At 42.5% G+C, this 26,285-nt stretch overlaps 1 protein-coding gene across 12 annotated transcripts in view; it reads right to left on the minus strand.

Annotated features, from left to right (window-relative positions):
• The window catches only part of mllt10 (MLLT10 histone lysine methyltransferase DOT1L cofactor), a 325,623-nt gene that overhangs the window by 145,195 nt on the left and 154,143 nt on the right, over positions 1-26,285 (minus strand). For all 12 annotated transcript variants that reach the window (XM_078538350.1, XM_078538343.1, XM_078538367.1 and 9 more), the window contains 2 exons: positions 23,706-23,801; positions 22,156-22,420 (listed from right to left, as the gene is read on the minus strand). In XM_078538350.1, coding sequence (XP_078394476.1) covers positions 22,156-22,420; positions 23,706-23,801 — 361 coding nt within the window. The remainder of the gene's footprint in view (positions 1-22,155; positions 22,421-23,705; positions 23,802-26,285) is intronic.

Genomic DNA, 26,285 nt, shown 5'->3' on the forward strand with positions numbered 1-26,285 from the left:
CACATCCTGCTTACCTTTCATCCCATAATTTCTTCTAAATTACAAGCCACAAACGATGTAAGCATACATCTCTTGCTTTCCCCACCACCTCTTACTACAAACTTTCTTTCAGATGGCCAAGAACTGCAACCTGTCTAAGAAATGGTGAAAGAGCAAGAGTTACAAGGGAAGAAAAATGGTGAAGAAGTAGGAATACTGTCACTCACTTTCACAGTCACAGCTGCCAGCTCAAATACTGACATCGGGCATAATTTAGAGGATAGCTTAGAGGCAGGGAATGCATGTGGTGAGACACTGGGCACAAGGGTCTGCAGCCAGCGCAGGAGCAAGGGTAGCACAGGTGCCAGCTCGCCAGAGGGCCTGGGTCACACATGAGTACTCACTTATACGGAGGACTCAGGTGAGGACTTCAATGGGATAGCCTATACAGAAACAATAATGGGTATACATAATAAAAATACTTGATTTTTAGGGCAGGGTTGGCAGAATCCCTGTTGTCACTATCAAGAAGCATGGCAGTGTCCAGCACCAATCTGGCACAGGGCTTTGTGCAGAGCTTGAAGCCCATATTTTCCAGCCTGGAAGTGGTGGCCAACTCCATTAGCACACTTGCAGGTCCAATCGCGATGCAGCAGGCAAAGGACTACAAAGAATATAAAGGCAGATTTACAATGCATGTATGCAAACATACAAAGTGTGATGAATAACATTGTTTAGCTACAAGACCAAATACCTTACCTGTGTGGGAATTTGATGTAGTGGCAATAATGGAAATGCAGCTCAAATATGGTCAGGATATTCAAAAGGTATAAAATGTTCAGAAAAGTTAGGGAAGGAAAAAAGGGAGGAGGGGTAGCAATACTTATTATGCAAGATATTGTAAGTGTTGGAAAGAGGGGGTGTCCTTATGAGAATAGGTTGAAAGGGGAAGTGAGGAGGAAAATAAGACTAGCAAAAAGGGAAAATGAGAATAGAATGCCAGTCAACATAAAAGAGAATACAAAACTCTTATAACTGCATGTCAATAGTATGTGGGTAGTAAGAGGTGGAGTGGGTTCTAATAGGGATAAAAAAAGTGATACACGCTTCGAGGCGCAGGGCAAGGCTAGAATACTTAATGAGCACTTTGCGTCAGTGTTTACTATGCAAGAGGATGCTGACAAAATATTGGTAGGTGGTGATGTTAGAGGTAATGGTTGGGATAAAAATTGAGAGGCAGGAAGTACTGAAAAGGCTGGCAATGCTAAGAGCAGATAAGTCACCTGGACCGGATGGCATAAAAGCGGGGGTGGCGACTGCAGAAGGGTACAATTTTCCCTAGATAGGGGAGATGCCAGAGGATTGGAAAGTGGCAAATGGGGCATCTTTCTTTAAGAAAGGGTGTAAGGACATTGTTCAAAACTACAGGCCAGTTCAGGGGGGTGGGAGGAGGAGGCACTTGGTGAGGTTTGACTCAATTAAGGAGAGCCAGCAAGGATTTGCAAAAAGTAGATCATACTTGACTAATCTAACAGAGAAGGTTGAGGAAGGGAATGGAATGGATGGATGTTGTGTACATATATTTTAAGAAGCGTTTGGCAATGTACCACAGAAACAGCTGGTTGACAAAATTGAAGCTAATGGAATAGGAGGGTCAGTGTCAACTTGGGTAAAATAATTGACTTAAGAAAAGAAAACACAGTTGTGGTAAATGGTTATTTTTCAGGTTGGAGGATGGTAGGTAATGGTGCTCCCCAAGGGTAAGTGCTGGGCCCATTACTATTTTTGATGTTGAAATACACAATAAAATTTCAAAATTTTCTGATAATACCAAAGTTGGAAGAGTGGCAAACAGTGAGGATGATACAGTAAGTCCCCATTTTAAATCGTTCTGCTTTAATGTCATGCAGTTAATGGGGACAGTATTTGCATTTAGTATCAGGAGTTTTGTTTTAACATTGTTTCCCACCAGGCCTGAAATATGGTCACATGACTTAACCTGCACCATTTTGGAGCGGCCTCTCCCACTCCTTAGCCCTCCCTCTCGCCGACACCCCTCTGGCTCGCTGACCCTCCTTCTCCAGCAGAGGGTCTGCGAGTCGGAGAGGCAACAAGTCAGTTGGTCGGCAACCGGGACAGATGGCAAGTTACAGTGTTAGCAAGTGGGAGCTAAACAGAAAGAATTAGTATTTTTCTTCTGTACTTTAAAATCTATTTTATTTTTAAAGTTACTCCATTTACGAATATAGGAATATTTAGCAATCTAAAGTATTTCAACTTATAGGGTATAATGTTTCAATTTTTTTCCCTACATGAAAGTTTCTACAGAACCTAACTGCAGCTTTTACATTGGTTGTAAATGGAAAATCTGATTCGCTTAACATTGTTTAACTTAAAGTTGCATTCTTCAGGTGCACAACTACAACATCAAGCGAGGACTTACTGTACTCATGATATTGCAACAGAATGGGTAGTCAAGTGGCAGCTGGAATTTAATACAGGGGAGTATAAGGTGATGCATTTTGGAGAAGGGATAAGGAGAAGCAATATAAACTCAATGGCACAGTTCTAAAGTATACAAGGAAAGTGTGACCTGGGGATGCATACGTATAGATTTTGAAGGTGGCAGGATCTATTGAGAGGGTGGTTAACAAAATATATGGTATCTTTGGGTTTCATAAATAGGGGCATTGAGTACAAAAGCAGATAAGTTTTGTTAAACCATTAAAAAGCTCTGGTTAGGCCACAACTGCACTATTGCTTCCAGTTCTAGTCACTACACTTTAGGAAGGATGTGAGAGTTCTTGAAAGGCTGCAAAGGAGATTTATCAGAATGATTCCAGGGATGGGGGATTTTAGCTACAAGGTTTGTTTGGAGAAGCTGGGGTTGTTCTCCTTGGAGCAAAGGAGATTATGGAGAGATTTGATAGAAGTGTGCAAGATTATGACAGGTTTGTAAAAGGTCGATAAGGAAAACTATTCCCATTGGTTGATGATACAGAGACTAGGGGCTCAAGAGAATATGAGGAAGAACGTTTTTATGCAGTGAGTGGTAATAACCTGGAACTCGTTGCCCACTAGAATGGCAGAAACAGAGACAATCAATGATTTCAAAGGGAAATTGGATGGGTACTTGAAGGAAATTAATTTGCAGGGCTACAAGAATAGAGCAGGGGAATCAGGGGAATGGGACTGACTGGATTGCTCCACGGAGAGCTAGTTTGGACTTGATGGGCCGAACGGTCTCCTCCTTTGCTGTAAATGACTAAGACTCTAGTTCAACTTCCATTGCAGCACATGCAGAAGCTATTCAACCCAAGGGTGCTGCAGTTGTGCTCAGCCTGTTGCCACGCAAGTTTAGCCAGATGCCATCAGAGTTGCAGATACCATCATCAAAGAGGTGTCACAGCAGTCCAACACTCAGATCGTTGAGGTACTGCCCTATGAGATCTCCAGTGACACTGGTGGAGCACAAATCTGCTGCCCTCTCAGTATAATAGTGTTCGGCCTCCCACCACTGATGCTCCATTCATGCCCTTGCTTTGCCAGTCTTCCAGTCAGCCCAGACTATGCCATCCATGTCTAGGTGCTGTAGTCTGAAGCTAGGCTATTTAGGGCCAGATCTGATAGAGGTGTCCTGCAAGACCATAAACAGTCTCCCCCACTAAACCTTAGCAGCCTTCCACAACCTTGCTGCCATCATTGGGATAGCACTGCTAGGAGCACTAGGAGGTAGAGGCATACAGAAGACAGGTAAGAGTAATTAGTTGATGGTTGTTTGCAATATGGCACAATTTGATGTATAAATTTGGTTTGGAATGTTTATTTTGTTATCACCTTTATTCCTGCATTATGGCCAACAGATGCTCTGTCAGTCACTAACAAAGGGAAGATAATATATAGGTCTGTCATTGAATTGGGATTTGAGATTACGTTTACTGATATCACAGTGGAATGAGTTAAATAACCCAGCCAGAAAAGGACTCTGTTGTTTGCTGCTCCCTTTCTCCTCAGTTGGTTTCCATACAGTTGGTAGCAAGGGTTATTGTGCAGTAGACCATTTTGAATCTTGACAGGCGCATTGCCAGATACTGTAGGACACCTCCAGAACAGTCCAGGCAGCTAACCATTGTTTAACACCCCAATGGTTTTCTCTATCACATTTCAAGTAGCAGCGTGGCTCTCATCATATGCGCATGCATGAATGTTTTTTAAAATTCATTTGTGGGACGTGATTGTCACTGGCAAGGACACCACCTTCATGCCATCCCTAATTGCCCTTGAGAAGGCAGTGGTGAGCCACTTTCTTGAACCGCCACAGTCCAAGTAGTGTGGGGCACCCACAGTGCTGTTAGGAAGGAGACAGAATTGCACACTAAAGTCACGAATCATGCCATTAAATGATAGCCCTTGTTGCTCAGAAGCTACCCTTAAATTTATCGTGGTACAGATGGCACAGCAGATTGCAGCAAAATAAAGGCACCATGATTGCTGCCAGGGTACAGGGTAGTGTACCTCATGATTCACTGCGTATGGTTGCATACCACCATGGAACTCCTTCCATTTCTGGCACATCTCAGAATTGACATGCAGTGAATTGCACACACTCAATGGCACCCTGCACCATGGAGGAGCTTGCAATCCTGGTGAAGCTCTGCTCATTCCACATACCTCTCTCTTGCATGGGTGAATGATATGTATTCTTGGAATACAGAGCCTTAGTGACATCTCTTATGCAACAGTCGATGACAAACTGGGAGATGTGCTCTGGTCTGTAAGAAGTCTGTGCAAAAAGTTCATGGTCACAGTCACCTTCACAGCAACTGGCATTGCTGTCCTCACCCCTCTGAGACTATATTTATGGCTGCAGGAGGTAGAAGATTTCAGCAAGGGTGTTCTTAGTGAAGTGGAGATCTCTGAATACCATTTCTCACTGAAATTCAGGAGAATTACTCCCCGAATACCCTAGATGAATGTGGCCTCCCCATGAGAGTCCTTCTCCCCTCCCCTTCCAGCAGTTTCTCCTGCTCTGTGTCACCTCTGCACATTCTCTTTGTCATGCTGTAAGCAAAGGTGGATGCATATTATTGCACCTTGACTGGGAGCAAGTAGCTTGTGAAGAATCCTTAAGTTGGAACAGAGTCCCACAGCATGTACCACACAATTCCCAATAGACTTTAGCTACTTTAAACAACTCTGAAAATCACAAAACACTACTACAATCACAGCAAGAGCCAGTAGAAATCAATCACAACTAACCTTAAAGCAGTTGATGATCCTTTTAAATAGTGCTGGTGGGGGTTCCTGCCTGCTGCTGAACACATGTTGAGCTGTGCAAGATTAAGACAGGGCGAGCCAGAACATTAAGCTCCAAAATGGCACTGTTGGTGTCAAATAAGCATTATGTGCAGATTGATGTCACAATTTGCCTCCGCTCCTTATTTCAGATGGATGCTATCTGCCTTCACTAAAATGGCGACAGGCAGGGCTAGCACCAGAAACATGCACGTGCACTGAGACACCATTTTGGAGGAAAAAAGGCACTCACAGCTCCAGAAAAACAGACACTAAGTAGCTGAATTTCACAATCTTGAATCTTTAGCATCATAAACTGCACTGCTGATTTGACTATCAGTATAACTGCACAACAGAAACTATAAGAAGTTTTTCTTTGCCATCTGTTTTTCCTAGCCTCCTTTGTTATTACAGCTGGTCGAAAGAACTATAGTCTGCTTGCAGCTTTCGGACCATAAACAAAAAGACTGTCACCAGCGAAGGACTTTGTTTTCCAAAGTTGCCAATGATCAGTCAGAAGGAGAAATGTAAAGATCACGTGTCAAAATGCACAATATTTTACTCAGCACAGCAAAGGAGAAGTGGCATGGGTAGCAAGGAAGAGGAGTAGGGATGAGTTAGAGAGAGAGAGAGAGAGAAAAGAGAGAGAGGGAGGAAGAGAAAAAAAGTGTCAAGAAGAGAGAGATTTGCATTTCAAAAAAATCATACAAAGAATATTCTCTTGTCTAAGTGCCAGTTTCACAATAAATTGTCTTTTAACCATACTTTCCTCTTCCTGAATATCGGTAAAACTAACACTATTGTTTTCAGATTCCACCAAGAACTCTATTCTCCTTCCTGATTATTCACTCAGAGTGAATCATATTGATGGAACTTGAGAGTTTTATATATAAAATACTAACCATCACCAGTGTCACCTTCTAGACACCGCCACCTGTCTCCACTCCTATACTAACCCCATTGCTGCTGAAACTCGACGACATTTGGTGCCCTATTCAGTTGTAGCACTCTCACCTCTTGAGGCCACTTCTGAGAATTCAGCACAAAATTTTGGCTGACAATCCACTGCAGAATTGAGTGCTGCACTGTCAGAGATGGCATCTCCCAAATAAGACATTGAACCAAGGTCTTCTCTGTACTCTCAGATGAAATGTAAAGGATCGGTCTCATGGCACTATTTTGCCAAAGAGTAGGGAAGTTTGTCTTCGTGTCCTAACTAGCATTTATTCTGTAATCACTCAAAAAGCAGATTATCTAGTCATTAACATGTTGCTTTCTCTGGGACCTTGCTGTGCATAAATTAGCTACCACATTTCTCACATTACAACGTATGTCAGCGTCCTTCCATCTACAAAAAAAACGACGGACATACAGTTAACAGTAGCCAGTGCAGACTCGATGGGCCGAATGGCCTCCTTCTGCACTGTAAAGATTCTGTGAATCCATTTCCGATGGGGTGTCTTCATATGGTGCACCTTTGCTAATGGCTGAACAATTTGTAAGAGGGAGCTTCTACCACAAGTGCTTCACATGAAACTTCCAAGTGTCGTTGTGGGTTGTTGTTTTCGGTGCTGGCGGCTGCCAAGCTACTGTTACTACCGATCAGCGTAATAGTGCATGCCAGCCCACAGGAGGCGCCACCATTTTCTTCTGTCAACAGCTAGTGACTCTCAGGTGCCATAATCGATGTTCAGGGCATACATGTCACGCTTGCATCCTGGAAGCAGAGCTTTGGGAGTCCTTACTTTGGGAGTCTGGTTCCAGCTATCTCACCATACAAAAAGCCTTGGGTACGTGACTGTCTTCTATCTTATGGATGTGCCCAAGCCAACTAATCCACCTCTGTTTGATGAGTTCGAACAAACTTGGGAGCTCTGCCTTTGAGAGGACTGCCACATCCCTGATTTTATCTTCCCAGGATACACCCACCATGCACCACAGACAGTGAAGATGGAAACCGTTGAGTTTCTTTTCCAGATAGCTGTAAGTCATCCATGTTTCACAGCCAAACAGCAAGGTGCTGAGAACACAAGCCATATAAACCATCAGCTTGCTCCAAAAGGTAAGCGTGATGCTATTCAATGCATGTATCTTGAGTTAGCCAAAGGTGGTGGCTGCTTTCCCTATGTATCAAGTTCTGCATGAAGGAACAGATTCTCTGTCGCCGTAGACCTGGGGTAGCAGAATTTGCTAACCACTTCCAGTGAGGTGTTATTTATTGTGATCAGGGGCAGAGATGAAACACCTTATCCCATGATCACGGCTTTCTAGGCATTTATAGTCAGGGAGAACAGGTTACAGGCATGGGAGAGACAGTCTGAAGAGTTTTTGTGGCTGAGTTTCCTTTTGCCTGACTATCACAGCATCATCAATGTAGAAGAGTTCTCTGAGCAGAACACAATGTATTTTCAAATTCACTTTCAATCTCGACAGGTTGTAGAGCTGCCACATGACCTAGATTCCACATCACTTTTAAACAGAGATTAAACTTTAAATGCACTTTCTCAGCCATAAAAAACTTGGGAAATCCCGAATTTGTGAAAAGAAGTTTATAAATGCATTTTTAAAAAAATTATTTGCCATCCCCCAAGCTCCTCAAACTCTAACTTGTCTAAAACTACACAAACCTGTCCCATTCACTCCTCACCAGGTCTTGCACTTTCCTCTTCAATTGCTTGTAGGAGTCTCCCATTTTCAATTTCAAGTTTTCTAACATCATCATTCTTTCTCCCTCTTGGTCTACATCCCTCTAATCTTTCTTCAATCACCTCCTTCAGCAATTCCTCATGCCTTAGAATATGGCTAATCCAACTTTGTTGCCTTTTCTCAATGATATTCACGAACAAATTTTCCTCCTCCACCATCCTGAGAACTTCTTGGCTCATTTTCTCTCCAACTGACCCATTCCATCCTTCCCCTGAACCACATTTCACAGCTTTCTCGACTTTGGATGTCTGCTTTCTGCAAACATCCCCATAAACCAAGACACTCCAAATCACAATCGTGATGGTGATTATTTTCTTACGATCTCTACTCATTCCTATGCTGAGCAATTCTTTATGTTTGGAGAATGTATTTTTTACCATTGCTATTCCAGCACTGATTTATTTATGGCACCAACCATTCTCTAATAAAATGCTTCCCAGCTACTTAAATCGTGCTACCTGCTCCAGCTTTCGAACATTTATCTTGACCTCTGCTTCCCCACCGTTATTACTTTCAATCTTCATAACTTTTGCCTTTTTTTACATGAATTATCACTTAATTAGCTTTCACCACTTCATTCATTCTATCAATTTGTACCTGTAGATTTTCTGCTAGCCTCTAGTGCCCTGTTGTCTGCAAATCTCATTACCGTTACCAATTGACCTCCTATTTTGACACCTTTTTGTACTTCATCTAGTGTTTCCTTTATGGCTTCCCCATAGATGTTCCTCCAATACTCTGCAGTGCTCCCCCGCCCCCCGCCCACCCCCCGCAACTCTCGCTTGCCTGGTCAGTCTCTCTCTCGCCTCTTAGCTCATTGTTTAGTTTTCTATACATTTACCTTCATTGATGTTTTTGCTCTTACACTCTTCTCTTGACCATTTCCTTCAGCATTTCTTCTGAGACTCATAGCTTTCTAACTGTTTTCCCTTTAATTATACCAGTGTTTTTTTTTTAGCAATTTCTAAGATGGTGCTTTCCAATCTAGCCCAAGAGCCTTGACAATTGCTTTCTGAATCGCTGTTAACCTCTAATTTTTTTTCCGTTTCACGAAATTGACCACCCTCAGAGCCCTGCATCTTTGCTCTATCGCACTTACAATTTCGATTTCTCTTCTTGATTTTCTTCTGCTGATTTTTTACTTGCACATGAATTCTTTATACTGTGTCTATGTCTCTGCTCAACAAGGTTGTAATCAATTATCAACGAAGCTGATTTGTGGGAGGTCACATACAACCAGGCTGTGCAGACCCTGGTGAAGGCAGCCAGCAGGGAGATGACCCTGAAGGCTGACCCGGCTGCTTGGCTTGACAAGGGTCCCGCACACAAGGTTATGAGTCACGGCCAGCAGTGGCAATAGTAAATTTTCAATGGCGTTTATGGAAGTGCTAGGACCTCAAAAGTAGAACAGCTGCCCCCAAGTGGAGGATCCTTTGGGAAGAAGACATATGTTTCCTTTAAGCAAACATAAGGAAGGCACAAGAAATCACCTCATGCATTCTTTCCCCTAATTATATTGCCCATAGCTTACATAACTCAAAGGTATATGACTAATCACAAACAGGACCAAAAAAATGCTTGGTGTCACATCTGACGTGGCAGGGAGTGAGGCCTCCTAAATCGTCAGCATGCAAAACCCTTACTGAAAAAATTGGTGAGAATAGGAATTTTCAATGTCAGGATATGAAAAGGGAAAATGTCAAGAGAAATGGGAAGATACAGCCTGAAGATTGCCTGACAGAAGATGGTTGGAGAAATTGTGGTGATTCTGAAAGTGACGATATAGGATTGATTTACACAGGTGGCAAATAGAGCCAATGGAGCCTTGCTATAATGAAATAGCCAAGTATGTGGTGAGAATTGAACAACACAGTAACAGACTGCTGAAGGTGGTGCTCCATGCTGATCCAGTGCATGTTTTTATTATAGCAGTATACTTGACAGAGTACCAGGAAGCAGGTAGAGACAGAGTACCAGAAATTGGAAGAACTGATAGAAAAGGAAAAGGGATCAGCTTCTTGGTCTGTATTCCTTAGACTTCAGAATGAGAGCTCAGATTATTGAAATATATAAAATTCTTAAAGGCTTTACAGGATGGATGCTGAGAGGATGTTTCTCCTGACAGGCAAGTCTATAACTATGGGGTCACAGTCTCGGAATAAGGGGATTGCCATTTAGGATTTATTCGAAGAGACATTTTTTTCAAAGGGCTGCAGATCTTTGGAATTCTCTACCCCAGAGAATTGTGGATGCTCAGTCCTTGAATATATTCAAGGCAGAGATCAATAACATTTTTGAATAGTAAGGAAATCAAGGGAATATGCGGATACTGTGGGAAGATGCAGGGAAAAGATTGGCCATAATCTTATTGAACGGGGGAGGTGGTTTGAAGGTCAAATATCCTGTTACAATCTTAGTAGAGACCCTTAACGTTTTTTGGAAATACGAAAACCCAAGAATTTACTAAAAGAATGAAGACACAAGTTTCACTGTTCAAAATAAAAAAATTTTATTACATAGAAATCTAGGAACACAAATACTAATAACTACACTCTATTTTAAATAGTCAGTTACGTTAAAGATATTAAAAGTACAATTAACATAGTTACCTATACTTCAAACCAAACATTCTAACTCAACTTTCTTTCTACATCCATTTGACTTACACCCACAAAAACACAAGTCAGGTACTTATCCTAAATTTGAAGATTAACCACTTGAACCGATTTGTATAAGGGTTGAGATTTCTTGGGCCTTCTGCTTACTTCAGGCAAGACTGGCCCTTCGAATCTCCTCCAACCATCCCATAAATGTAGACTCCCTGTTCGACACAGGCATTTCCAGCATCTTAAGTGTAGGCACCTATAATCAGAACTCTCCTGGTTCTCATATTCTTTAACCCTGGAGTCTTGTACCCAAAACTCTCGCCCTCTCTCTCGCTTTTCAACTTGGCTATCCCTAGAAGTTCAACTTGCTGTTAAGAGTCCTTCAGTTAACAAGAGTTTCAAACTCTTCTAGTCAGTACATGGAATTTCAGCTGAATTCTGCTTGAAAGAGATGTTTCCTGCAGCAAGCTCGTTCTAAGCTAAAACCCTGATCAAGACCAGAGTCATCCCCACAAATGACTCATCACTATAATTAAATTCTTGTTGACCCTTTTTCTGTTGTTTCTCTCTCAGCCAACTTGGTCACGTGATCAATTACAGGATGCCAGGTGCTTTACCAGAAATCACTTTCTAGAGAAATCTAATTCTAAAAGGGACCATCACCCCAAAATAAAATGTAGGTTTGCTCCCCAAAAGCGCATGGGCATCACAATTTGATCACAGCAGATTCAGCACTTACTGAAGGAAACAATATCAAGAGAAACAACATTCCTCACATCAGCAATTTTTCAAGCAATGCCTCATGAATGGTAGTTAAGCTCAATCAGTAGTGCTATCCCTGAATCAGAATGTTGCATTGTGAAGCTCCACTACAAATTTGAGCACAAGACTTCCACTCCAGAACAGTACAGGATGTTGTATTATTGGAAGTGCTGCCTTTGGATATGAGATGTTAAACCAAAGCCCCATCTGCCTGCCTCAAGTGGATGTGAAAGATCCCTTGGCACAATATGACAAATAGGGAGCTGTCCTGGTGTTTAGCTCAACAACTCTCCCTCAACTAACACCAGTAAACAAAATAAAAAATTGGGCGTTTATTTGGTACTTGTGGTACCTGGCTATGCATAACCTGGTTACTGTGTTCACCTACATAAAATCAGTGATTGCTTTTCAAAAATAATCCTCTTTTTCCCCCAAATGATTTGGGATGCCTTGAGGATATAATAAAGCACAAGACAAATAAACACAAATTCTTAGAATGTCAGAATGAGGAAAGAATACAAATTATAGGTACACTGATGCTGCAGTTAACACTCACCATGAACATTGAGAAACTGTTTCAATAAGAGCACGTATGTGTAAGTACATTGATATATACCCTTGTGATTAAGTTAAGCCACACTTGGAATATTGCGTGCAATTCTGGTCGCCACATTACCAGAAGGATATGGAGGTGTTGGAGAGGGTGCAGAGGAGGTTTACCAGGATGCTGCCTGGTCTGGAGGTTATTAGCTATGAGGAGAGGTTGGAGAAACTCGGATAGTTCTCGCTAGAGCGACGGAGATTGAGGGGCAACTTGATAGAAGTTTACAAAATTATGAGTGGCATGGACAGAGTAGATAGTCAGAAACTTTTTCCCAGGGTGGAAGAGTCAATTACTAGGGGACATAGATTTAAGGTGAGAGGAGAAAACTTTAGAGGAGATGTGTGGGGCAAGTTTTTTACGCAGAGGGTAGTGAGTGTCTGGAATTCGCTGCCAGAGGAGGTGGTGGAAGCAGGTACGATAATGGTGTTTAAGAGGCAGCTTGACAAATACATGAATAGGATGGGAATAGAGGGATATGGACCCCGGAAGTGCAAAATGTTTCAGTTTGATGGGCAATATGATCGGCGTAGGCTTGGAGGGCCGAAGGGCCTGTTCCTGTGCTGTACTTATCTTTGTTCTTTAAATATCACCAGAGCTAATAAAGGACAATGCTGAGATGCAAGGCGCGTCAAAAATGTTCTTACTTAGCAAGGAACTCTGGTTGTAAGAGAAAACTGTGCACGGCTCTTAATTTAAAGTTGCAACTGAAATGATTTAATGGTATATATTCTAATACCGATGGCACAGTTTGTTGTGGTATTCACTGGATAATTCATTTTACTGCAAAAAACTTAACTATCAGCACTTTGGATTGCACTTTGATACACACCGCCATTCAACCATCTCTCTCCTCTCACTATTTATAAATTAATACTTGAACACTATTCTCATACCATCTTTAAATTCACTTCACCCCAAACATGACAGTATGTTAAAAAAAAATCACGAAGTAGTACTCTCATTAAACTCCCTTGCTTAGCCAGCTAAGAATCCCCAGAAGATTATCAAACATGCCAAACTAACATAGGCCAAGAAATATGCCTCCATTACGCCGCTGGAGCCAGCGTGATTGAAGTCAAAGGCGCTCCGATTAGGGTGTGCAGCGCTTCCAGTGTGGTCTGTGCAAAACCCCATGCTAGGAAGGGTGCATGCACAACTACGCCATCAGTGCGCTAGAAGCTTCCCAATTGACCAGACTGTGACATCAAACAGCCATTCAGGCTGAATTGATGCATTACTTCCAAACTTGAATCGTGCCTGTCCACTCAACGCTTTCACTTATCAGTCACCAGAGAACATGCAAGAGGGAACACTGACTAGCATTATCATGGAGTCATTATGGTGCAGTAAGCAGCAGTTTGGCCTGTATCCCCCCAGTCCTTGTAACATCAATTAATGGGAACCTTATCTACCTTATGTAAACCTGTCATAATCTTGTACACTCCAAAATGTCCCCTTTGCTCCAAGAGCAAATTGCAGCTTCTCCAAGCTAATTTTATAGCTCAAGTTCCTCATCCCTGGAATCATTCTAGTGAATCTCCACTGCACCCTCTCAGACATTCGCAGCCTTCCTAAAGTGTGATGGCCAGAACTAGATGCAATACTCTAGTTGTAGCCTAGGAAGATTTAGAAAGGCTTTAGAAAAGTTCAGCATAAGTTCCCTGCTTTGGTGCTCACACCTCTATTTATATATATAAAAAAGAGCAGTGGTCCTGGTACTGCATCTTGGGGAACACCACTGTCTACCATCCTCCAGTATGAAAAACAACCATTTAACGCAGCTCAACATTTTCTATCCTGAAGCCATTTCTTTTTTTACAAGTTGCCATTGGTCCTCTTATTCCATGAGCCACAATTGTATTTGCCTTCTATGTTGTACTTAATCAAATACTTTTTTAAAATCCGCACAGATGACATCCATTGCATTCCCTTGATCAACCTTTTCTTTTAATTCATCAAAAAATTCCATTAGATTTGTCAAGCACAGTCGGCTTTACAAATCATGCTGGCTATCCTGAATTAAATCAAACCTCTCCAACTGACTTGACTTTTTTCCCCGATTATTGTTTCTAAAATTTTACCCACCACTGGATATTAAACTGATTGATATAGTTACTAGGAATGTCCTTACACCCTTAAGTAAGAGTGTCATTTTTGCCATGCCAATCCTTTGACATCTCCTCCATTTCTAGGGAAGACCGGACGATCATGGCTAGTCCTTCTGCTATCTCCACTCTCACTTACTTGAGCAACCTGAAATGCAAGCCATCCAGACCAGGTGACTTAGAAACATAGAAAATAGGAGTAGGAGGTCATTCGGCCCTTCGAGCCTGCTCCGCCATTAAATACGATCATGGCTGATCCTCTATCCCAACACCATATACCTGCTCTCTCCCCATACCCCTTGATGCCTTGAGTCTAGAGATCTATTTCCTTTTTAAATAAATATATTCAGTAACTTGGCCTCCACAGCCCTCTGTGGTATAGAGTTCCACAGGTTCACCACCCTTTGAGTGAAAAAGTTTCTTCTCATCTCACTCCTAAATGGCCTTCCCCGTATCATGAGATTGTGACCCCTTGTTTGAGAACCACACCTGCCACCAGCCAGAGGAAACATCATCCCTGCATCCAGTCAGTACAGCCAATCACAATCCATGCCGATATATTAATCTCAATCCCATGTGCTTTAATTTTGAACACTAACCTCTTATGTGGGGCTTTATGAAAAGCTTTTTGAAAATCCAAACACGTCACATCCACTGCTTCTTCCTCATCTATATTGCTAGTTACATCCTCAAAGAACTCCAGCAGGTTTGTCAAACATGATTTCCCTTTCATAAATCCATGGTAACTTTGTCTAATCCCGTTGATATTTCTAAGCGTCCTGTTATTACATTTTTTTTTTAATAATTGACTAGCATTTTCCCTACCACTGATGTTAGGCTAACCAGTCTGTAATTCCGTTTTTTCCCTCCCTCTGTTTTTAAATAGTGGGGTTACATTTGCCACCCTCCAATATGCTGGGACTATTCCAGAATCTACAGAATTTTGGAAGGTGACAAGCAATGCATCTGCTACTTTCATGGCCTCGTCCTTTAGTACCCTGGGATGTAGATGATCAGGCCCTGGGGATTTATCAGCTTTCAGTCCCATTCATTTCTCCAGCACTGTTTTTGTTAGCAATACTATTTTCCTTCAATTCCTACTTCTCACTAGGCCCTCGATTCCCTAGTATTTCTGGGAAGTCTTTCCCCATGAAGACAGAGCTAAAGTAGTTGTTTAATTGCTCTGCCATTTCCTTGTTCTCCATTATAAATTCTCTCATTTTGGACTGTAAGGGACCTATATTCTTCTCCACCTTCACCAATCTTTTTCTTCTTACATATTTATAACAGAAGCTTTTACAGTCCTCTTTTATGTTCCTTACAAGTTTACTCTCATACTGCATTTTTCCCCTCTTAATCTCTTGCTCCTCCTTTGCTGAATTCTAAATTGCTCCCAATCTTCAGGCTTGCTAACAACTTTTTCTGGCAACTTTATATGATTCCTCTTTGGATCTAATACTATCCTTAATTTCTTTTGTTAGCCATGGTTGGGTCACTTTTCCTGTTGTGTTTTTGCGCCAGAAAGGAATATATAACTTTTGCAATGCATACATTTGTTCCTTAAATATTAGCCATTGCCTATCCACTGTCATGCTTTTGAATGAAGTTCCCCAATCTATCTTAGCCAACTCACGCCTCATACCTTCATTGTTTCCTTTGTTTAGACTTGGGACCCTAGTTTCTGATTGGACTACTTCACTTTCCAACCTAAGGAAGAATTCTATCATGTGATGGTCACTGTTCCCTAAAGGACCCCGCACAACAAGATCATTAATTAACCCCTTCTCATTGCACAAAACAAAATCTAGGATAGCCTGTTCCCTAGTTGGTTCTTTCACAACGCCACACCACCTCCCTTTCCTTTTTGCCTGTCCTTCCTAAATATCAAATTCCCTTGGATTTTCAGTTCCCAGCTTTGGTCACCCTGCAGCCATGTCTTTGTAATCGCAATCATATCGTACCCATTTACATCGATTTGCACTGTTAAGTCATCGACCTTATTGCAAATGCTCCATGCATTCAGATACAGTGCCTTTAGACTTGTCTTTTTACACATCAATTTTTGTACAATGGCCCTATTTGCTGCTAGCCCCCGTTTCCTCTGCCTTCTACTTTTGCTTTTTACTTTTTTATCTTTCATTTCTACCTTTGTTCCCCTCTCCTGTCTCTCCCCATTCAGGTTCCCATCCCCCTGCCACTCTAGTTTAAACCCTTCCCCACAGTGCTAGTGAATACCCCTGCGAGGATATTGGTCCCAGTCCTGCTGGTTGCACACCCGTCCAGCCTGTACACGCCCCATCTTCCCCAGAATCGGTCCCAATGCCTCAGGAATTTAAATCCCTCCCTCCCTCCTACCCAATTTGTCCCGCCACACATTCATCCAGTCTATTCTCCTATTCTTGATCTCACTAGCATATGGTACTGGGAGTAATCCTGAGATTACCACCTTTGAGGTCCTGCTTTTTAATTTATTGCCAAGCTCCTCTGTTCTGCTTGCACGACCTCATCCCTCTTTTTTACCTATGTCATTGGTATCAATGTGGGCCACGACCTCTCGTTCACCCTCCCCCTTCAGAATGTCCTGCAGCTGCTCAGTGACATCCTTGGCCCTGGCAACAGGGAGGCAACATATCATCCTGGTGTCTGCGGCCACAGAAACGTCTATCTGTTCCCTTTACGATTGAATCCCCTATCACTATTGCTCTCCCACTCTTTTTTCTCTCCCCTTGTGCAGCTGAGCCACAGGTGGTGCCACGGACTTGGCTCTTGCTGCATTGCCCTGAGAAACCATTCCCCTTAGCAGTATCCAAAACGAAAAGTCTGTTAAAGAGGGAGATAGACCCAGGGACTCCTGAACTACCTGCCTAGTGCCTTTACTCTGTCTGTTACCCATTCCCTTTCTGCCTGTGCACTCTTTACCTGCGGTGTGACCACCTCACTGTATGTTCTATCCACGAAGATCTCAGCCCTGCGGATACTCCACAGTGACTCTGCTGTTCCAGGTCCGAAACATGGATTTCAAGTAGCTGCAGCTGGAGACACTTCTTGCACATGTGGTCACCATGGACACTGGAAGTGTCCCTGACTCCCCACATCGAACAGAAGGAGCATTCCACGTGACTGAGCTGCCCTGCCATGACTTTTCCTTAAATTACTCCCTTTTCTTTTACTTCCTCTGGTTTAGAGCATATTAAGGTCAGTGGAAATACTCACCAAGTCCTACTTACCCACTTGTCCACTCTAAGCACAGCCAGCCTTTCCTAAACATCTTTCCCATCAATTTTCACCCCATTTACCATTTCTGCTTCCACCTCTAAGCATATACCCCTCTCTTTGTCCCTAGAAGGCTCTTCCCATTACCCACTTAGTATCTTTGGGTTCCTTTTATGTCAACAGTCATTCTATTGTTATATTCACTCTTTGCCAATCTTATTTTCCGCTTTAGTTCTCCTTGCTACTTGTTATATTTGACCTGGTTCTCGTTTTAAGAATTCACCTGACATGCATTTTCGTTTCATCATAATCTCTGTAGTCATCCAAGGAGCCCTGACTTTGGTTCCCTTAAGCTGTGCCCTTGTTGGAATGTAATTAGCCTCTGCCTGAAACATCTCTTCCTTAAAAATCACCCAGTTTCTGTTAAAGTTTTTCCTGTCAATCCTTGGTCCCATTTTACACGGATCTCCTTTCATCTCTTTGACGTCAGCCCTCTTCCAATTCAAAAGTTCTACTTTAATTGTTCCTTACTCTTCTCCAATGTGAATCTAACCTTGATGATACAATGATCATTTTTGCCTAAATGTACCCCCTCAAGACGCTTAGCCCACCTAATGCAACTCATTCCCCAGCACCAGATTCAGCAATACCTCCTTCCTAGTTGGGCCAAGAACATACTGGTCAAGGAAGTTCTCCTGAACACATTTCAAAAATTCCTCCCCCTCCTTACTCTGTATTCTAACGTTAACCCAATCAGTATTCATGCAATTAAAGTCACCCAATATCACCACTTTATAGTTCTTGTACATCTCGGTGATTTCCCTGCAGATTTACTCTTCTACCTCTCTCTCTCTCTCTCCTTGTTTGGAGGCCTATAGAATACCCCCAGTAATGTGATCATAAACTTTTTGCTTCTTAACGCTAACCCAATGGATTCTGTCTTTGCCCCTTCAAGGGCATCCTTCCTTTCCAACACTAATCAGTGCTGTCATCCCATCCACCATCCTCCATCATATTTTTCTTTCCCTATGTTTTTTAAATACTTTGTATCCTTGAATATTAAGCATCCAGTCATCCAACTTGCAGGTGAAGTGATTTCGGCTAACATCTGCTATTTCAAAGTTTGTCTAAGTGCTGTGGAGTGTTTTTGAAGATGTTGGGGCGAGTTGCTGGATTTGGCAGACAGCACTGCTGCGGTCTCATAGGGAGGGATCCTCAGAGGATTTAGCAACCTGTACGTACAAAATATAGAATACGTTTGGGGGGCTGCAGTAGTACTGTCCAAGTCTGCAACACAACAGGAAGATGCAGTAGAACCCGTGGAACGGCGAAGCTCTGCACAAAACCCTCTGCCATGTTAGAGCTGGACTCCTCCATGTTCCTTGACAGTAACAGGAGATTGTCTGGTAGGCCTGCCAATGCACCTAGTATTTCAATGCGAATGCCTATCAACATTCTCTTGTATACTGCCCCAAAGTTCTAATCCGAGTCTCCTGTAACAGAACTCGTCTGCAACCTCACTCTCCAATGACCTGACACACACTATCTTTTTCCATGGTTTGGCCTCAGCCCACTCGTATCCGATGAATGGGCAGATTCAGGATCTATACTAGCTTTTAAGGAACATGCAGCACCAATATCTGAGGTGGTGGCTACTAGCATCAGATCAAGCAACAGGGTCTCTTCATCAGTGATGTAGTATTGTTCTCTCTCTTTCACCTGGAGATGGGCAGTTGGCAGTTTCGATAGCAGAAAATCAGCAGAAGGTTGGAGTGAGGGAAGGGGATGTTTTGGAAAGCAAGAGGTCCATAGTCACACCATCAGCAGTTTGCATATTATGCCATTTTTTTTTCCTTTATTCTTTCATGGAATGTGGGCATCGCTAGCAGCGCCAGCATTTGTTGTCCATCCCTAATTGTCCTTGACAGCAGTCAAAAGTCAACCATCTAGGAGTTACATCCAGACCAGATCCGTTAAGGACAGCAGATTTCCTTTTCTAAAGGACATTAGTGAACCAGATAGGTTTTTACAACAATCAATGTTAGTGGCCATGGTCGCAGATTTATTAATTCAATTCAAATTCCATCAGCTGCCATAGTGGGATTTGAATCCACGTCCCCAGAACATTAGCCTCCTGTTACTGTCAAGGAACATGGAGGAGTCCAGCTCCAACATGGCAGAGGGTTTTGTGCAGAGCTTCGCTGTTCCACGGGTTCTACTGCATCTTCCTGTTGCATTGCAGACTCGGACAGATCAACCGCAGTACCACAAACTTATTCTAGATTGTGTGTGGACAGGTTGCCAAATTCTCTGAGGATCCCTCCCTGAGAGATTGCAGCTGTGCTCTCTGCCAAATCCAGCAACTCGCCACGAGATGTTCAAAAACACTCCACAGTACTTAAACAAACTTTGAAATAGTAGAAGTTAGCCTAAACCACCTTGCCTGCAAGTTGGATGACTGGATACTTAATATTCAAGGATACAAAGTATTCAGAAAACATAGGGGAAAAAAAACGATGGAGGGTGGTGGGTGGGATGACAGCGCTGGACCTCTGGGTTACTCCTTCAGTGACATTACCACAATGCCACTATCACCCCTCAAAGGCCATATGATGAATATGAGGTGCAACTTGAAAAGGGGCACAGAACCAGGACATACCTCAACATTTTAAGTGATGCCGGACTCTGTCACTGCCGGCGCAAAACAGCACTGATGAACAGGCCCTGCCACTTGATCTGATGCTCACAGCCAGGAGCTCAGACATTGGCACTGCCCATTTCTTAATGGCTTGTAGAGAGTTGGGATCTGCATGTGCTAAGTCACCGAGCGAGAGTCCTCCACAGAACTCAGGAGATGCAAATGCCCTTGTCCCCCACTGGTTCTGCACTCCTTCTGGCAATTATGGGTCACCCTGCTCTGCAAGGGAAGAATGTCATTCATTGTGCTATACTATGTTTGCGTCTTGTGCCACAGCTGAATAGCTGGAGTTACATGGAAGCAGTGGGAGCTGGATGTGAATTTAGCATCAATGTGAGAGTGAAGTGAAGTGCCTGCATGTTAGGCTCGAGTTCTGAGTGCTAGGGACTGCTGATAAGTGAATAACGGGGATGTGGTGCTTTGAGCAGCATGAGAGTTGGTGGTGCTGTGGATAGGAGATAACCTTTGAAGGTGGATTCACTGATCTTGACGTGATCACCGGCATTAGGTCATTGAACTTCTGCTAATTCCTCAGAGCCACACTCCAACATCGACAGGCCTGGCCACCTGCTCTCATTTCCTTCAGAGGGTGTTCCTTGAGGATCTCCTCCATCCTCCACTCCATCCCCTCCTGTCACTTCCACTACTAAAGCCTCCAGTGCTGCATTCGTTAATCTAGGTATCCTCCCTCTTCCCTGCTGCTCCATTTGTGCAGTGCCTACTTGGAGTCAGTCTCAGTACAGGCAGTCAGCAGTACCTCCCTTCAAATGAGTGAATCTTCCCTTTAAGAAGCGCAGACTGCCATGAAAAGGAGCAAGCTGGTTGCACCAAACGACTGCCTACCGGTTCCTTGGACAGACAGCAGTGCAGGCTCCGCTCAGGCCAATGCCAAAACAGTACAGATTCTGAAGCAACAGACAGAATGAAAATTTTGGATTGAAACTTAATGGTTTAGAAGTTTACTGTTCTGTGAAAATTCAAGTACTCAAATGCCTATTCTTTCATTTTCAAGATATACTTTATGGTTCTAAAAAGTTTCATCATAAGTGTACAACTAGTACATTATATGCTGGTCAGAAATCAGTGAATTCTCAGCCCTTGCCTACGTAGTTTTTTCCGTCTCTTTATAACTGACTCTCCCCCTTCATCCCCTATCACCCCACCCTTCCACACGCGCTATCCAAAACCCAACATAATTAGCTGCTGTAATTCCCAAGGTTGTTTGAAGTTCACTTGCTTGCTCCAATTTGCTTTACACAGGCTCATGAAGCTGTTTTTGAATTTGCTTAATTGGCAGTCAGTTAAACAAACATCAACTGATGGTTACAGCAGCTCCATATTTCAGGGCCTTGAAAAATTTGTTATGAATACAATCAGTGTTGTCAATATTATTTACAAAAACAAAACTGCATCCAAACCATTATAACTCTAATGCTTTGACAACATGTTTCTTTTGCGATTTTAACTGATCTCACATTGCTCCAAACAATCATCTGTGACACGCCTGTAACTAACCAGTATTTCAATTTTGTGTTCTATAACTCAAAATTCTCATGATAGGTGCATCCCAAGTTTAGAATCACGAAAACTATATTACCACTGTAATACATTTTTCACAGATCAAGGGGATATATGAAATTAATAGTTTACACTCATTATGGTTTATTTAAACTCTAATGACAACAGTGCATAAATCATGTCCTTTTGAATTGTCAGACATTTACAGTTCAAGCTGTAAGGCCCTAATTATGATCATTCAAATTACTGGATAATCTTGAATTAAGTAACAAGCATAGCAAAATGCAAATATAATTCTAAATTTATTTTAAATGATCAGATAATTCGAATTTGCAATGAATTGAGAAAACTGTTTACTCACGTAAACTTTATGGTTAGTTTCAAATATTTGTTCCAATTCACAATTATTTCACTCAAGATGTACAACATTCTTTATAAACTGTTTCAAGTGCATGGTGCCCAATCCTAAATCAACAGTTTTCACTTTTTTCTAGCGAAATACAATTGCTCAGTGTGATCAGTTAGCCAATAGTCGAAAGCTCGCAAATTTTTATACACCTTCACTTTATACTTTCAAACATACATTAACTAAACAATGTGAACAAAAAAAATTGCAAATTGCCTATTTGTTATAAAAAAGACAAGATCTCTGAGTTAATCTAAGCATACCTTGTGGAAAAGGACTCGGCGATGCTGTTGTAACAGTTGGACAAGCTGAATTCTTCGCAGTGGCTGGTTTCCTTCCCCTCTGACTGGAGCCATGTCCTCCAGGTTTCTTCCCTTTCGCCTCCAATCCTTTAATCTCAGCATTTTCATTCCCGCTTGAAGGGTGAGTAGATACCTCCTGGAAATTTGCATTTGTAAATCGAGCAGTAGTTTCCTCCAACCTCTTCAAGGAGCCTGATATAAAGCCACTGCTAGTACTTGTATAAGTCTAAACAATTATAATTAGGAAAAGAAAGTACAGAGCATAAAAATATGCCATTGACTAATAAGAAAACTAGTGCCAAAAGAGAACCACCATCAATAGTTCGATACCCCATGATATTGCATGTAAAACAACCATGAAAACAATCAATACAATTATCTCAGATACAAGCAACTCATTTACACCAACTGTAGGAATGTTAGCAATTAGGATTTTAAAGCTACGGTATAAAATACCACCGATACTTGCTTACTATAGATCCAGTACAAAATTTATATTTGGATATTCAAATCCTTCTAACTTATTTGTGTTGCACCTAATTATATAAATATTCCTAAAGATTTTAAAACTGCTTTTCTGTATTTACAAAATTTGTATGCTTACTTGTTATAATGATTGTCACTGCAATTGGAAATACATCCGAATTGTCCAGTTAGATTTTAAATTTGAAATCTGTTTTAGCACATATTAGTGGAGGATCTCTCAAATAATGATGGTGCATTTTAGTTTCTCATCCCTCATTGGTGCTTGAAATGGGTTTTGTTCTTTCAATTATACACTTAGTACCAGGGGAAGATTTCAATTCCAGAACTGAACTTTGATACCCTAGTTATTTGTGGGGTTGGCTTTTATGTGGGGCTGGCTTTTATGTGGGGCAAAATCCCAGCAGTGGTGGGAGGAGGCCCTTATGTGACCATTAATTGGCCACTTAAGGGCCTCAATTGGCCCATGGGCAGCTGAACCTGATGACAACTTTCCGCCGCTGGTAAAATTGCAGCAGGGTTGGAACAGGTGGGTAGGCACTGGGAAAAGCAGCTATGGCATGGCGCCCAATTTTACAGCTCCACCTTACCCCCGGCCCACCTGCCACCAGGGTTCATAAAATCCAGCCTGTGAAGTCTACTTAAAATCTAATGAAGTCACCTGAGCTAGCGCAAGGTACCTCTCTGTGCCATGGAACTGAACCCTACCTTCAGAGAGGGGCAGACAAGAAAAAGTGTGCATGTCTACAAATTAGACCAAATGTCCACCTAGAGTTACTTTTATTCTTTGGTTTATAAAAGCAAGGAAGATAAAATATCTAACTTATTACTCTGGAACATTCAGAGGATCAAGTTCATGCCAAACAGCTCAATTTATTTGAAGGTTTAAAATTCTGATGACAAAATATTTTCAAATTTCACTCAGAAAAAAGTGAGACACAGCAGCAATATCAGGTTTATATTTGGGATTTTATTTCAATAACCCAATACACTCATTTACTTGCATTTTAAAATGAATTACCACTTACCTTTTCAGTTGTCACAGTGAGAGATGGAACTGTAGATGACAAATCCAAAGACTTTTTGATTTTTTGTTGCCTGTATTTGTCTCTGTCTTTCTGTTTCTGCAGACAAGAATTTGTGGAAAAACTATGAATGATCAATCTTGAAACATTCTATTGTGAAACACAATTTACTGGAAGTATGAAAACCAAAAATTAACAAAGTATCCTATCCCATATCAAATTGTATTGTTCAAGCCCCCAGCCTTACTAAATTACTTTGGTTTCCTATCCCCCAACACCTCGTTAGAATTCTTGTATTTCAACCTTCCCTTTGGCTCACCACTGGATGTCAATACTATCAGCCACCTAAAACCTGCTCAGGAATTTTCTTTTTAAAAGACTCTGCCCCTTTACCTCTTCTCATTGAAGACTCTCCGCAAAGCCCAACTGTTCACTTTTGGCTCAGGATTTATTATTTCTTTTGCTTCTGTGATGTGCCTGGGGTATTTTCAGTGTTAAAGGCATCATATAAATGCAAGTTGTTGTTAAGCAAAGTTAATGGCCTCTCATTCACTCCAGAACAAGATAAACCAAACTGCTAGCAATGTAATCAAAACATTAGTAAGTCAAAATATGTTGCCCTGTCACATAGACAGTGTGGCAGTAAATGAATCACCACCTTGGGCATTATGACTTTTAATGGAAATGTAATTCCAATATAAGGTTGTTTAAAAAGGCTACATGAAAGTAAACTAAAAACACAACAGCCCAGAGCTTGAATGGAGCGGCAACCACTATCAGATTGCCGCTCCGCTCCTTTTACTTACACTGAAATGGAGCTGCACATTTCTCATCTGGACTTTCAACCTGAGCCTGGTGAGAAACGTGCAGCGAGGCAGCTCTGGAGTCCTTTATGTGCAGGTCAGCAGCGTCAGGAAAGTGAAGCCATGCCCCTTTTTACAATGCTAGTTGCCATAGAGTAGGTGGGTTTAAAGGTGCCAGCCACTTTGACAGGAGAGAAGGTAACTGGATAGGATGGGTGGGATGGGGGGGTTTGCGGTGGGGAAGGTTCAAGTGGTGGGGGGGGGGGGGTTCAGGGAGTCAGTACCATAGTTATCCAGGAGTTAGAAACAGTTTCAATCCTTCTAACTTTTCCTGGGTAACTGTTCAGCTGAGAGTCGGAGTCACCTGAAGTCTCTGATTTAAAATCAGAGTTTCAGAGGGTTCCAGGTGCAGGGTAATTGCCCAACATATGTTTAAACTTCTGGGCTATTCCTGTGCAGTACTTGCTTGGGGGCTTCTCGGTGTTGGGGTGTGTGTCCCCTACTGCATCTTCTGGGGTGCCTCCGGGGTACGATCCCCGGGGAACGGAAGTTCTGGGCCATTAATAGGCAATAAACTTCAATTCCTGCACAATTACTTCCAACTCATGAAGCAGACTGAAGGGTGCAACAGATCCACATGCAAGTTTAATTCAAAATGCATTTTTGTTTACACTTAATATTTGCAGGTAAATAAGTAAAGCTGATAGAAACTCAATGCAAATTGATAAAATTTTAAAATGATATTAAACTCACAACCTCAGGGCATCCATAAGTACTTTATAATCCAGGGATGGCCAAACTTTATGAACCTTACAGGCATATGTGATGATCTCCAGACATTTGAGAGCCGCACGACATGGATGACCTTTAGACACATTTTCATTACCACTGCACATATTTATGTTCCCTCACTCCCCAGTCACTCATGAGCTCCCTTCCCATTTGGTGACATTCATTCATCTCTTCCTCCTACTCCACCCTGCCTGCTACCTGGATTTCTCCATCTTGCCCAGATGTGTCAGGGAGTGGAAAGAAGCAGCTGTAAGGGCCTGATCTCCAGATCCCGATTCTCAGCCTACCCACCCGGCCCCACTCTTGGGCTCCCCCCGCTCTCTGTCCTTCTCCGGCCCCACTCTCACCTCTGTCTGGCGGCAACAACTCCCAAACTCCCACAACCAAGGTGGCACCAGGCAGTCAGTCCAGTGCATGAAGGTACTCTGCAGGCTCCATATAGCTGAGACTACTGAGAGCATAGCCTCTGCATTGTCAAATCATAGAAATTGGGCTGGACCAGTGGATGCGGCAGCCACGTAACCACCCGGGGCCCCACCCGATTCTTCAGAGTGATCCAGATTAATCTCCCCCTAGGTGGAGAAATCCAGGTAGGAGGGAGGGTGGAGTAGGAAGAGGAGATGAGTGAGTGTCGCCAAATGGGGAGGGAGGGCGTGAGTGAGTGGGGGCTGAGTGGGGAGGGAGGGAACATAAATGTGCACAATGGTAATGAGAAACAACCACCCCACTTTATCTGTAAAGCCACTTCTGTAAAAGAGCCACATGCAGTTTTGGCCATCCCTGCTGTAATCAATGAAGCGTAGTGACTGGTTTAAGTAGGAAATGGGGCAGCCACTTTACACATAGCATGCTGCCACAAACAGTGATACTGGCCAAAATTTTTAGTGGTGTTGGTTGAGTCGTAAATATCGCCCGGGGATAACTCTCCTCCTAAAACATAGCCACTGACGTAGGCAAGCTAGTGTATTGATGCCGGTCACCAGCCTGG

This window comes from Cetorhinus maximus, chromosome 3 (assembly GCF_964194155.1).
Source record: "Cetorhinus maximus chromosome 3, sCetMax3.hap1.1, whole genome shotgun sequence".
In the NCBI taxonomy this organism is placed as follows: Eukaryota; Metazoa; Chordata; class Chondrichthyes; order Lamniformes; family Cetorhinidae; genus Cetorhinus; species Cetorhinus maximus.